General features: G+C 38.7%; 1 protein-coding gene across 1 annotated transcript in view; it reads left to right on the top strand.

The window, feature by feature from the left end:
• Positions 1–13,840, top strand: part of DOK6 (docking protein 6) — a 496,981-nt gene that overhangs the window by 292,484 nt on the left and 190,657 nt on the right. The window contains exon 5 of the mRNA XM_008261454.4: positions 12,518–12,707. Within this exon, the coding sequence (XP_008259676.2) occupies positions 12,518–12,707 (190 nt within the window). The remainder of the gene's footprint in view (positions 1–12,517; positions 12,708–13,840) is intronic.

Below are 13,840 nucleotides of genomic sequence, written 5' to 3'. Positions count from 1 at the left end.
TTTATTACTTTGTCAGTCATGTGTTTCGATTCAGCTTTAATGTTTTCTCCTAAGAGATAAGATAGCTGTGCATGCAGAGTTGCTGAGACAAATTACATTAATGTGACTGGTGGGATCCTGCAGTATTCTGTCATCAGGGAAACCCCCATGACTTGGTCTTGATCACAGACTTCGCTTGACATTCAAAATTGCTATTTCTCCTCTAGTGTTTTCCTGACTTCAGACAGCTTGGTCTTTATTTACTCTGAGATTAGCTAAGAATAGACATTTATGCAAATCATTTTCAAAGGTGAAAGATAATGTGTGTTGCTGAGATAAAAGTGTTATTGATTAAATTCTTTGCTGTAATCATCTTTATCTAGTGCTGTCAGATGCTTTCATATTGACTCAGAATCTGTGTTTAGGGGAAAGTTAGAAAGTAGAAGTTTCTCTCTCTCACTCATACACACACACACACACACTTCTTCTTAGACTTACGATCTAAGTGCATTATGCCATTAGTGATAATGCCATCAGTGCATTATGTATATATTTCATACTTCAACTACTTAACAACTTGTAGGATCTCCAGTTCTTTCAGTATTTAAGATGGTGTACACCGACCTTGGAAATTATTAACCAATGGTGTTATAGTCGGTTATTTATAAAAGATTCATGGCACATAATTGCAATTCTGGAAAACAAACATCGTGTATTAATCATTAATAGCAAGAGTGAACATCACATTCAAGAAGTAACTGACTTGCAGGAAACTCCAGCATTTGCAGTTGGAAGTGCACACAGAGGATGTGTCCAGTGGGCTATTGATGCAAGAGATTTCCATCTGGCACCAAAAAAGTAACCTGGGACTTGTGAGCGTGCCTTTTTGTTCATGTACAGGTGGAAGGACTAAAACCTCGCTGAGGTAGACTGGATTCTTGTGAGACTGGCTCTGAACTGCAGATGGGATTCATGACTGCTCAGTGACTCTCCCATCCTCCTTCTCTTGCAGCTGCCCAAAGCACATTTTCAGAACAAAAAATGGTAGTAGTGCAAGAGAAAATGCTCCAACTTGCAGTACCAATTAAGCCCCTATACATTTTGTATCTACTAACATCCTACTGGTCAAAGATTTCTGTATGTTGAATTTATGTCCTACAACTTTACTGAATTCTCTTATGAGTTTTAATAGTATCTTTGTGGAATCTTTTGGTTCCCCTATGTTAAGGATAATGTAAAATGCAAACAGGAATAATTTGACTTCCTCCTTTCTAATTTTTGTCCCCTCAATGTATTTTTCTTGCTTAATGTTTCTGGCTAAAACTTCCAGAACTATAGTGAATAATGATTATAAGATTAGGCATCCTTGTCTGATTCTGGATCTTAGTGGAATGCTTACAGCTTTTCACCATTCAGTATGATGCTGGCTGTGGTTGTCAAATATTGCCTTGATTGTGTTAAGGTATGGTTCTTCTATACCCAAGTTTTTAAAGTTTTTCTCATGAAGGGATGTTGTGTTTTACCAAATGCCAAATGCTTTCTCTTCATCTATTGTCATAGTCCTGTGGTTTTTTTGTTGATGTGAGGTATCATGTTTATTGATTTGCATATGTTGAACCATCAATACGTGCCTGGGATAAATCCCAGTTGGTCTAAGTGGGTGATCTTTTTGTTATGTTGTTTACATTCAATTTGCTAGTATTTTTTTGAGCACTTTTGCATTTTTCTTCTTCAGGGGTATTGGTCTGTGTTTCTCTTTCTTTGCTGTATCTTTGTCTGGTTTTGGAAATAGGGTAATATTGGACTCATAGAATAATTTTAGAAGGGTCCTCCTTTTCACTTGTTTTGAATACTTTAAGAAGAATCAGGATTACATCTTCCTTAAATGTTTGGTAGAATTCAGCAGTGAAGCCATCTGATGCTGGGCTTTTCTTTCTTGGGAGATTCTTTGCTACTGATTAAATCCCAGTCTTGGTTATTGGTTTGTTCAGGTTTCTATGTCTTTGTGCCTAAATTTTGGTAGATTGTATGTGTCCAGAAATCTGTCAAAATTTTCCCATTTATTTGCATATAGTTCTTTGTAATAATACCTAATTACTCTTTGCACTTATGTAGTATCAATTATAATATCTCCTTTTTCATCTCTGATTTTATTAATTTGGGTGTACTCTCCTTTGGTTAGTTGGGCCAACAGCTTATCAATTTTGCTTATTTAAAGAAACCCAGCTTCATTTCATTAATATTTTGTATAGATTTTTTAGTTCTGTTTTATTTATTTATTCTGTAATTTTTATTATTTCTTTCCTCCTTCCAATATGGAGTTTGGTTTGTTCTTGTTTTTCTAGCTCCTTGAGATGCATTGTTGCAACATTCATTTGATACCTTTCCAATTTTTTTGATTTAGGTACTTGCTGTGCTGTCTGCCATAAGTGTCGATATGTTGTGTTTTCATTTTCATTCATTTCACAGAGTTTTTATTTACCTTTTGATTTCTTGTATGACCCACTGTTCATTTAGGGGCATGTTGTTCATTTTCTATGTGTTTGTATATTTTCTAGAGTTTCTTTTATTGTTAATTTCCACCTTCATTCCATGTGGTCAGAAAAGATACATGATATGATTTCAATATTTTTTAATTTGTTGAGACTTGTTTTATAGCCTGGTTTATAGTTTGTCCTTGAGAATATTTTATGCATTGATGAAAAGGATGTGTATTCTTTAGCTGTAGGATGAAATATTCTGTTATCTATTAGGTCCATTTGGTATGTAGTATAGATTAGCTCTGTTGTTTCTTTGTTTAATTTTTTAGTCTGGTTGACCTATCCATTGATGAAAGTCGTGTGCTAAAGTTCCCTGTTATTAGTATACTGCAGTTTATGTGTCTCTTTAAATCCATTAATATTTGTTTTATTAAACTGGGGTGCCCTTGGGTTAGGCATTTATCTGTATTTACTGTATTCAAATCTTCTTGAATTGATCCCTCAATCATTACATAATGACCCTCTTTGCCTCTTTAACAGTTTTTGTCTTAAAATCTATTTTATCTCACATGAGTATAGCTACCCCTGCTCATTTTGATTTCCATTTTATGGAGTATTTTTTTTTACCATCATTTCACTTTCTGTCTGTGTGTATCTTTATTGGTGAAGTGTGTTTCTTATAGGCAGCATATAAGTGAGTCTTATTTTTATTAAGTAATTAGCCAGTGTGCATCATTTTATTAAAGAATTTAGTCCATTTACTTTCAAAGTTATAATTGAAGACCAATGATTTGGTCCTGTCATTTTCACATAAATATCCCTATTGTTTGCTTGACTCTCCTTTGTGCTTTTACTACCAGGTCTTCTGCCCTGGCATTCTTTTGTGATGCCGATTATCCTTCTCTCTTTCTTAAGTATCCTTTGTCAGGTTACCTGGGTTGTGAAAAATTCTTTCAATATTTGCTTGTCCTGCTTGATACTCATTTCATCTTCATTTATGAATGAGACCTTCACTGGCTAAAGTCTTCTGGGTTGGCAGGTTTTTTTTTTTTCTTTTAGGACTTGGACTATTCTCATACATTATTTTAGTTGAGAAATCTGTTATCAGTCTGATAGGACTTACTTTAAAAGTGTTCTGGAATTTCTCTCTTCCAAACTTTAAAGTATTCTAAATTTGGCTGTAGTGTGGTGGTGAGGATTTTTTTCTGATCATGCTGATTTTGGATTATATATGCTTCTTGTATTTGGATGTCCATATCTTTCCCCATATCAAGTAAATTTTCTGCTGTTATTTCATTGAATAGGTTTTCTAAGACCTTCTTATTTTCCATAGCTTCAGGAACTCCTAACACTCTTATATTTGGTCATTTATTTGATTGTATCCCTCAGATCTCAAACACTGTTTTGGTCTTTCTAATATTCTTCTTCTTTTTTTTTTTTTTTTTTTTTTGTCTGATTGTGATATTTCAAAAGAGCTGTCCTCTATATTGGATATTCTTTCCTTTGCCATACCAAGTCTGTTGTTAAGACTTTCTATTAAATTTTTATTTGATTTTTTGACTACTTCATTTCTAACATTTATTTTATTTTTTCAATGCCTCTATCACGTTTCAGAATTGTTGCTCCCCCTCTTCATGGAGGAACGACACCAAACCCTGCGTAGGCTTCATATCCAAGTCACGGCACCATTATGTCGCTCCCCCTCTTCGTGGAGGAACGACACAGGACCCTGCGCTGTTCTTTCGTCTGCTCGGCCCTCCCCGGGTTTGCTGCTGGTTCTTCCCGGGTTGGCTACTGACCCTTCCACCTCCGTGGAAGGGCGGTTCCCCCTAGCCACTTTCCCCACTTCCGCAGGGGAGCGGCACACCGCCGGCCGGCTCTCTCGGGGGCTGCACAGGTATTCCTTCAGATAGATGTTCCCCTTAGATGTTCCTGGTGCATGTTGTCTCTCTCCTCCTTTATAGTCCTCTTCCGCCAATCCCAACTCGGCTGCCCACACGCCGAGTACGCTGCTCTCCTCCAATCAGGAGCAGGATCAGCTCCTGGAGGTCATCACTCAAGTTGGCAAGAGGCAGCTGCGTAGAAGCTGTTTTCTCCTCTCCCAGCACCATATTGTGGGAAAGCAGATGCATAGAATAAGTCTTAATTCCAGTAACTTAGTCTAGTCCGAGTTGCTCCCAGTTGCTCCCCACACAGAATTTCTTCTCCACACCATGTACTGATTTCCTTATCTCATTGAACTGTTTCTCTATGTTTTTGAGTAAGTCTACAATCATTCTTTTGAATTATTTTTCTGACATTTCACCAGTCTCCCATTCTTCACAGCCTAATTCTGTGAATTAGTGTGCGACTTCTGTGGAGTCATATTGCCTTCCTTGTTCATGGTTTTGTGTTTCTACACTGAGCTTGGCATGTCTGTGAAATCAGTCACTTGTTCTATCTCCTGGTGGTAGAGCAGTGTGAGGGAGAATTTGAGTATGGAGTTGCAGTGATTTCTGTCTTCACTATGATGAATCTGAGGTGTGGGTGCGAGATGGGGCTGATAGCCAAACAAGCAGACATGAGCCAGCATTTGGTCGTACAAAGATTGGTGAGTTTGTGGACCAAGAGAATATCTTACAGTCAGCTGACTTAATCCTCTTGAGACTGCCCCACAGCAGGGCAGCGTGAGAAGAGCCTCCAGAAGAGGGCGCTGCAGTGCAGACAGTGGCTCCCCGTGCTGAGGAATGATGTGTGGTCAGGGCACCTCCTCTCCAGAGAGCAGGACGACATGGAGATCTGGGCTTGTGAGTGGTTCTCAGGAACATAACGTACGTGCCCTAAGGAAGAGTCAACATCTGAGTGCCATCCTTGTCATTGCCATTCACATTCAAGAGGAAATTTCTAATAATCCCCACTAGTCAGAGGAATGTTTTTACTTTTGCCTCTCATTCCTCTCATCCTCAAGAAACCAGAACAAAAACAAGGGAAATTATGCAGGAAAGAATGGGCTGGGACCAGTGAGAAACAGACTACTGTGCCTTTCCCTTTGTCGTTTCTGGATCCTGAACAATGGACCCGAGGTGGAAGAGTGGAATCTTCAATGTATATGGCCCTTTAAAATTCTCAGTTGCACCAGTCAGTTAACCTGACATGGCTGACAGTGAATTAGGCACTAAGGCATCAGCCTGGCATGCTGCTGGGGGCAAGAAGAAAAAATTTCAAAGTTAGTTGAGAGCAGCAGTAGAAGAAAAATCACCCTTTGTCCTAAATTCCACCCTACTAAGCCTGGGTCTTCTAAGAAACCAGCTGCATTAAGAAATTTAAACAATGTTTCCCATAAATATTGGGTCTTCTGATCAAATTTGGAAAAATATCTGCTTGAATGTTCTTTCCATTTATAATCTTAGTTAATCTTTGAATTTATTTTGACTAGTCAGTTTTTGGTTTTTTGTTTTGTTTTGTTTTTGACAGGCAGAGTGGACAGTGAGAGAGAGAGAGACAGAGAGAAAGGTCTTCCTTTGCCGTTGGTTCACCCTCCAATGGCCGCCGCGGCCAGCGCGCTGCGGCTGGCGCATCACGCTGATCCGAAGGCAGGAGCCAGGTGCTTTTCCTGGTCTCCCATGCGGGTACAGGGCCCAAGCACTTGGGCCATCCGCCACTGCACTCCCAGGCCATAGCAGAAAGCTGGCCTGGAAGAGGGGCAACTGGGACAGAATCCAGCACCCCGACTGGGACTAGAACCCGGTGTGCCGGCGCCGCAAGGCAGAGGATTAGCCTATTGAGCCAAGGCGCCGGCCGACTAGTCAGTTTTATGAATATAGAGTGAGTTTTACTTTATGGAATCAATGACTAATGGAAACAACTAAGTGAAATTCAAAATTATAAGTAAATTATCCAGTTAATAGCAGCTTACACTAATCATTACACAACCAATTTACATATATAAATACATGCAGGGGTCAAATCAATTTAAATTACTTAAGAATGCTTAATATTTTAATTAAAAAGTCTTAGCAAACATTTAAGTTTCTACTCAATGGAAGACCCTGGAATTGAAAATCTGGAAATCAAGAAACATAGAGGAGCCAGTGCTGTGGCATAGCAGGTAAACCCACCACCTGCAGTACCAGCGTCCCTTATGGGCTCTGGTTCATGTCCCAGCTGCTCCACTTCTGAACCAACTCTCTGCTATGGCCTGGGAGAGCAGTAGAAGAGGGCCAAGTTCTTGGGCCCCTGCACCCACGTGGGAGACCCAGAAGAAGCTCCTGGCTCCTGGCGTCAGATTGGCCCAGCTCAGGCCATTGTGGCCCTTTGGGGAGTAAACCAGTGGATGGAAGACCTCTCTGTCTCTCTTTGGCAATGCTTCTCTGTAACTCTGCCTTTCAAATAAATAAATAAATCTTTAAAAAAAAAAAAAAAGAAAAAGAAAGAAAAGAAACAGAGAATGCAGTGGGAGTGGTTCAACGTCTAAGTCCTTATGTCACCAAAACCCTCAAGAATGCCTCTCTTCCTGTGGGGGCTTTCCATTTTGAATCATGCTTGGATGTTAAGAGGAATAGAAGGTAAAAGTGTAAGCTCACCTCGCTGAGCTGAAGTTATTGTTAGATTTAATGCCCCTCCCTGATGACTTTTTGTGTGCATTGATCTCCTGGTTTCCAAATATTTAGGTGTAATACTTCATTCCACATTCCATCCTTTACTTTTGATCTAATCTTCAAACCTCTGCCTTCTAACACCTGGAACTCAGCAGGACTCTTCACTGTATAAACAGTGCATTGGCTTCTAAATCCCAAACGTGTTCTGAGAAAACTATCAGGCAGACGATGAACTTTGTTCATGCGGTCACAGGGCACCGAATGGTCACCATGTGTTTGATCATCTGATAAGTAAATTCCAAAACCTATTTTTAAAAAATAGTCTCATTTATTATGAGGGAAACCTTGCTCAACATATATGTCTGTAGTCCAGTTTACTTTTTTTAAAAATGTTCCCACTTGTTCTACAAAATACGAGTTAATAAGAAACTGTTTGAAAAGCTCATCACTCATCTACTCATTAACTGGTGTCTTGCTTCATGTCAGAAACTCCCACTCTGATCCTTTGCCTTTTACTTCAGCCTCAGACTTGCCTTACCTCCACCCTGTAGGCTCAGACTGTTAGCTGTGCATTCATATGGCCACATACAAGTGTTTCAGCCAACGACAGACAACATATACAGTAGTGGTTCCATAAGATTCTATGAAACTTTCCTATTGCCTAATGAAGTCTCAGCCATTGTAACATCCTAGTGCAATATATTATTCACATGTTTGTGGTGATGAAGATGTGGAAAAACCTACTGCACTGCTAACCCTATAAAAGTAAGACACATGTAATTATGTATAAGACATACTACTTGGGGCTGGCGCTGTGGCTCACTTGGTTAATCCTCCACTTGTGGCGCCAGCATCCCATTTGGGCACTGGGTTCTAGTCCCGGTTGTTCCTCTTCCAGTCCAGCTCTCTGCTGTGGCCCAGGAAGGCAATGGAAGATGGCCCAAGTGCTTGGGCACCTGCACCCGCATCAGAGACCAGGAGGAAGCACCTGGCTCCTGGCTTCGGATCAACGCAGCACGCCAGTCGTGGCAGCCATTTGGGGGGTGAGCCAAGGGAAGGAAGACCTTTCTCTCTGTCTCTCTCTCTCTCACTGTCTAACTCTATCTGTCAAATAAAAAAAAAGACATACTACTTGATAATGATAATAAATAACCAAGTCACCATTTTGAGTTTGCTACTCTACACTTTTGACATTATATTGTAGTGTATGCCTTCCACTTATCAAAAACGTTCTCTGTAAAATAGTATGTCTTAGGCTGGCAACAGCCATACTCATCTTGGGTATCTTATATCTTGATTTCCCTTGTTCTCATTGTAATCTTTCATTGTTTTGTCCATTATGGCCTATATATATATATATATATATATATATATACACACACACACAAGCTAACCTCAGTCTGCCATGGGCTTTTCTATGTACGCTTATGTAAACAGTCTAAGAAGTTTGCACAGTATTTGTGTGCTGTTAAAAGTGCCTGACCCATTACCCATCATTAAGCAGCAATGATATTTGGGTTAGTTTTTGCCTTAAACTACATCTATTTAACAACTCATAGTCGAGAAGGGAAGGTCTCAGTCTGTCTCAGGGCTGGTGACCCATTCAGTCTCCCCACCCTCTGCCTGTGGTCTCACTGCCCCTCTTCCGTGTCAGTTTTTCCTCAGTATACTACCCTCTGTCTCCAGACCTGCATCTACTCTAATATTCCTACTTCCTTAGTGATATTTTACAATGAGTTTCACAAATCAGTAGTTCTCAAAGTGCGGCCCCCAAAGCAGCAGTGTCAACACCTCCTAGGGATAAGCGGAAATGTGCATTATCAGCTATCAGCATCTAACGCAGACCTGCGGTGCCAGAGATGATGGAGAAGGCCACGCCTGGCACAGTAAAGTGAGACAGTACAGACCAAAGAATGTTCACACGTCTAAAAAGTGACGTGATTAGAGAGCGATTGAAAATGTGTGCCTGCTACAGTGATTTCACTAAGACAAACATTTTTAAAAAATCATTTTAGTGGAGTCAGTTTTAAACACTGCATATTGAAAGGATCTTTCCAATGAAAGCTTTAACAAATTTTAGTAAAACAATGTGTTTCATATTACCAAACGAATAAAATAGTGTCTTTGCAGCAAAGGCAGAACGCTTCCTCATTCCAGTAGAATTCAATGAAGCATTGACAGGTATTGTGTATCCTCCTCTGCAGGTGCTTAGTTTTCTGAAGGATTAAATTAATCCACTTTTTAATTGAATATGAAATCCTTTGAGTTTGACCTTTAGGTGATAGTGGATTTTTGAATATTTGAAAATTAAAAATATTATTCCATTAGGTATACACCCTGTATGTTGTAAGAAATAGCATCCAAAGGAAGATTGCAGATTTCTAAACCATAGCAGAAGGATTGAGTTGCTAGGTTAAAAAGAGAAGTAGAGGGACAGGCGCTGTGGCGCAGCAGGTTAAAGCCCTGGCCTGAAGCGTCAGCATCCTGTATGGGTGTCAGTTCTAGTCCTGGCCTCTCCACTTCCCATCCAGCTCTCTGCTATGGCCTGGGAAAGCAGTAGAAGATGGCCCAAGTCCCTAGGCCCCTGCACCCACATGGGAGCCCCGGAAGAAGCTCCTGGCTCCTGGCTGTGAATAGGTGCAGCTCTGGCCGTTGCAGCCATCTGGGGAGTGAACCAGCAGATGGAAGACTTCTCTCTCTCTTTCTGTCTCTATCTTTCTCTGTAACTCTGTCTTTCAAATAAATAAAATAAATCTTTAAAAAAAATAAAGAGAGAAGTATAAGGCAGGTGAGAGGACAGGAGCACCATAGACAAATTCTCCTGGTTTATATTGCATAGGGATAGCACCTCTGGTCAGGTTATTCAATTATTTTTATTTGTTTATAAACATGCCTAAATGATTTTGATAAGTAGAGCCTCATATTTTATAAGTATTATTAAATTCACTTATTTACCTCTTTCTAGGCTTCGCCAGTGTCTAGTGTGATATTTGAGCTCTTTCCCTGTTTATTATCTTAGAATATTGCACACACGGATATTACAGTGAAAATATAGAGGTTCTTCCGTGTTCTCTGCTAAATGGAAGGTTTAACACACCATTCATTTGAAGAACACTCAGTGTCAAGGTTATTTTTTCCTGTATACTTTTTAAATATCAAACCATGGGCATGAATATCAAGGGTCAGCACAGCCTTAGGCAACAGTAGCACTGGTTAATGATGTTTATTTCCATATTTTGTAAGAAGTGTTATTTCAAGGCATTTTGGCAATAATTCCTTGGTTTCTATCTTCATTCTAAAACTTAAGTAAAAGAAAGAAGGTTGAAAATATGATTTACCTCCTCCCTTTAAAAAATTGTATGTTTTATTGCCATGTCTTGATTAATTAATTAAATAATTTCTTACCTGAAATGCAGAGAGAGAGAGACCAAGACACAGAGACAGACGGAAATCTTTCATCCACTAGTTCATACCCCTTTTGGGTATAAACACAACATCATTGGCTATGTCAGGACAAAGCCAGGAGCCCAGAATTCAGTCCAGGTCTCCAATGTGGGTGGAACTGACCCAAGTAATTAGCCCATCATCTTCTGCCTCCTAGAGTTGGGACTTGAACCCTGGCTCTCAGACTGGGGGTTCAGACACTGTAAACGTCATCTTAACTGCCGTACCAAATGCTTACTGCTGCTTACATTTTTATAACAATGTAGTTCCTTTGCACAAGGAATGTTGCTGACCTATGATTAAATTCCAATGTGAGGTTGAACTTCATCAAATGGTCTTGACATGCATTGTCTGTATACCTGAGCCACCACATGGGGTCTAGTTTTCATTTACACTCTTAGATGAGATCATGCTTCTTTGCTTTATTATCTCTAATCCCATTGGAGTGGAATTATGACAGGAATTTGAGTGATGTATTTAATGTTATATGTTGATACTTGGTTGCACACAAGAATTTTAATGATACTTGGAATGTACATCTATTTGGGCTTTTTCTTTGCAGATGATTAGTGGAACAATGTTCTTTCTTCGTTTTTCAGCTACAGAATTGATCTCAATGTCATTTCTTTAGAAAATAAATGTAAAATCCATACATACTAACTTCATAGGTCAATAATCTAAGTAGAAAATCAAATCATCACATTATCTTTTGTCCCAAAATATCCAGATACATGATTATAAATATTGTCTTCATGGTTACTAAATTTTAAGCTGTCATGCTTAAATTAATTTAACCCATTTGAAATCTGAATCTTGATTTTTGGCATCATAGAATTTTTACTGGGTAAAATGCCTACCAGAGCAGAGTCTTATCACACAGAATATTCTAGCTCAGTACCAGAAAGCATTTAGCACAGAAGACCATGGCACTTTGATGGATAATAGCACATTCCTAAGCCTGTTCCTCTCCCAGCTGCAGCTGCACTATTACATTTCTCAAAATAATTAATTTGACAGCACTGCCTTTAAAGAAGTCTTCACAATTAAATTCCAACTCACAGAGATATATCCGGCAGTAATTCTTGAACTTTTGTTATCATGACCCATTATTTTTTTTTTTGCAATTCCTCAATTCTTGCATTCTCTAGTCACCATGGTATATATTTATCTCCTCACAGTTAACCAATATTTATTGATCCCTTACTATAAACCAAAGGGACATTTTGCTGGGCACTTTATGGGGCATACCACATTCTTTACTTCCTGGAACTTGCAAACTAACTTTATTTTTCAAAAATGAAATGCATTGAATAGAACCAAGGGCTGCAGAATTTTAGAATAGCCTTTGAGATGCCCAGAAAGTTGCAAAGCAAAGTTTAGAATTGTTGCTTCAAAATCAGATTTTTCAAACACAGAATATCCAGACATGAACAACAGTTCTGTATGTTTATTTCGCTTACCAAGACAATGCCTTAAGTTATGCAGAAGGTGTCAATAAATACCAGCTATTATCATAGGCTGAGTAAGACCATAATACAATTGTGTATAGATTAAAACAATTATTTTTGCAGTGTATAAATGCTAGTGAGTCAGTCGGTGCCTACATTAGATATCACCTGTCACAAAAGTGAATTTGAGTAAGTTCTTGCTTAACTAGAATAAATAAGGCATTTCTCACATCAGTTGTGTCTATGATGTCCACTTAAATTAGCTGAAACTGCAGAGACAACACCATCTGTGCAGAGACTGCACCTCATGTCTACCCTATTTTTCCATCATACAATTTAATAATTGAACTCTCACTATAGAGAATGCATGCCAGGAAAAGTTGAAAGTGAGTGAATGAATGAATGATTAACAATAATGAATCCCTATGCTCATACATAGAATGGGAAGAGGGAATGTTTTGTGATCTACATCGATGTCACCAAGGGACGCAACAATGCTTTCTGAAGTCTGAAGACACAAAAGTCAATGCAGAGCTGCCTTGGTCACGCCTCCTGTACTTAATTGCCTGCATTCTTTGTTTCTCTGTAGAACGATTCAATGTGTATCTGATGCCAACACCAAATCTGGATATTTATGGCGAATGCACAATGCAGATCACTCATGAGAATATCTATCTCTGGGATATCCACAATGCCAAGGTCAAATTGGTGATGTGGCCTCTTAGCTCGCTGAGAAGATATGGTCGAGACTCGACGTGGTTCACCTTTGAGTCAGGAAGGTAAGTTCTAACTCAGTGACCTACTGCAGGAGGAGGGGGCAGACTCCTAAAAGGAAGTTTCTCTCTGCCATTACAGACAATGGGATGACCGCAGGTTGTTTTTGTTGGTTTGTTTTATACAGAGTAGAAGTTAACTTGTATATAATTTTTTCAGGTTCTTGTTGATACTTTGGATACAGTGGTGCTAATTCTGTGGCAGGTTAATTACCCCATTCAAAATGACTTCCTTCTCTTACAGTAACATCAAATTAGTTTCATGATTATTCTAATAATGTGATACACTTTGAAGTTTTATTACAATACTACGTTTTTTGCATGCAGTAAGATTTCCATAAGTTAAATGTGTCCCTGTTCACATTTGTTTCTGAAATTTTCATTAACAAATAATGTTAAAGTAAATTTAATATAAAATTATATATATATTGCCACTCCGGTTTGAGATAAGGTAATGTATTTCTCATTCATACAGATGTTTATGTTAATAACATTAGTTAAGTTTAATATTAATTAAGAATGACTGAAGAAATGTTGGCAGATCCATAACTTATGAGACATGTAACTCAAATTTTAAACCTAGTCAAGGAAGGCAAATATGTCAGTTTCTTCAGCACAGCATATGGTTGGAATCCATAAATGTTTGAAGTGTACACTTGATTCACAGCCATTATTCATGAACATAGATTTAGACATGAGCCACAACCAATCAAATATATGCCTTTATGCTGGGTCACTTTGTGACATTGTCACACACACAAGATAAACCTGCTGTTTGGGAGTTCCATATAAGAAAGAGATGTTTGATACATCAGTCTTCACACAGGTATATAATTTATCACATTCTTAAAATGCATCTGCAGTCCTAGAAGATAATTATGAGGTGTCACTGCATTTCATATAGCAATTTTAAAATTCATAATTTTCCTCTTAAAAACTGTTAAATATTTATTCAAGGTCAGATTCTATCACTGTCTATACAAGGTAAGTTGTGTGTCCCTTAAAAATCTAAGAAAAAAAAATCCTGACCTGGATGATTTTACTAGTTGGAGCCAATTTGCAGTAAGGAAAATTGCCTCCACCACACTGATTTCTCTGCAAACTCTTGGATCTTGTGTTTACTTAACAGTTATGAAATC

This window comes from Oryctolagus cuniculus, chromosome 10 (genome assembly GCF_964237555.1).
Source record: "Oryctolagus cuniculus chromosome 10, mOryCun1.1, whole genome shotgun sequence".
NCBI classification, from domain to species: domain Eukaryota; kingdom Metazoa; phylum Chordata; class Mammalia; order Lagomorpha; family Leporidae; genus Oryctolagus; species Oryctolagus cuniculus.
The sequence above is the reverse complement of the archived record's forward strand: the minus strand, read 5'-3'. Positions and strand labels throughout refer to the sequence as shown.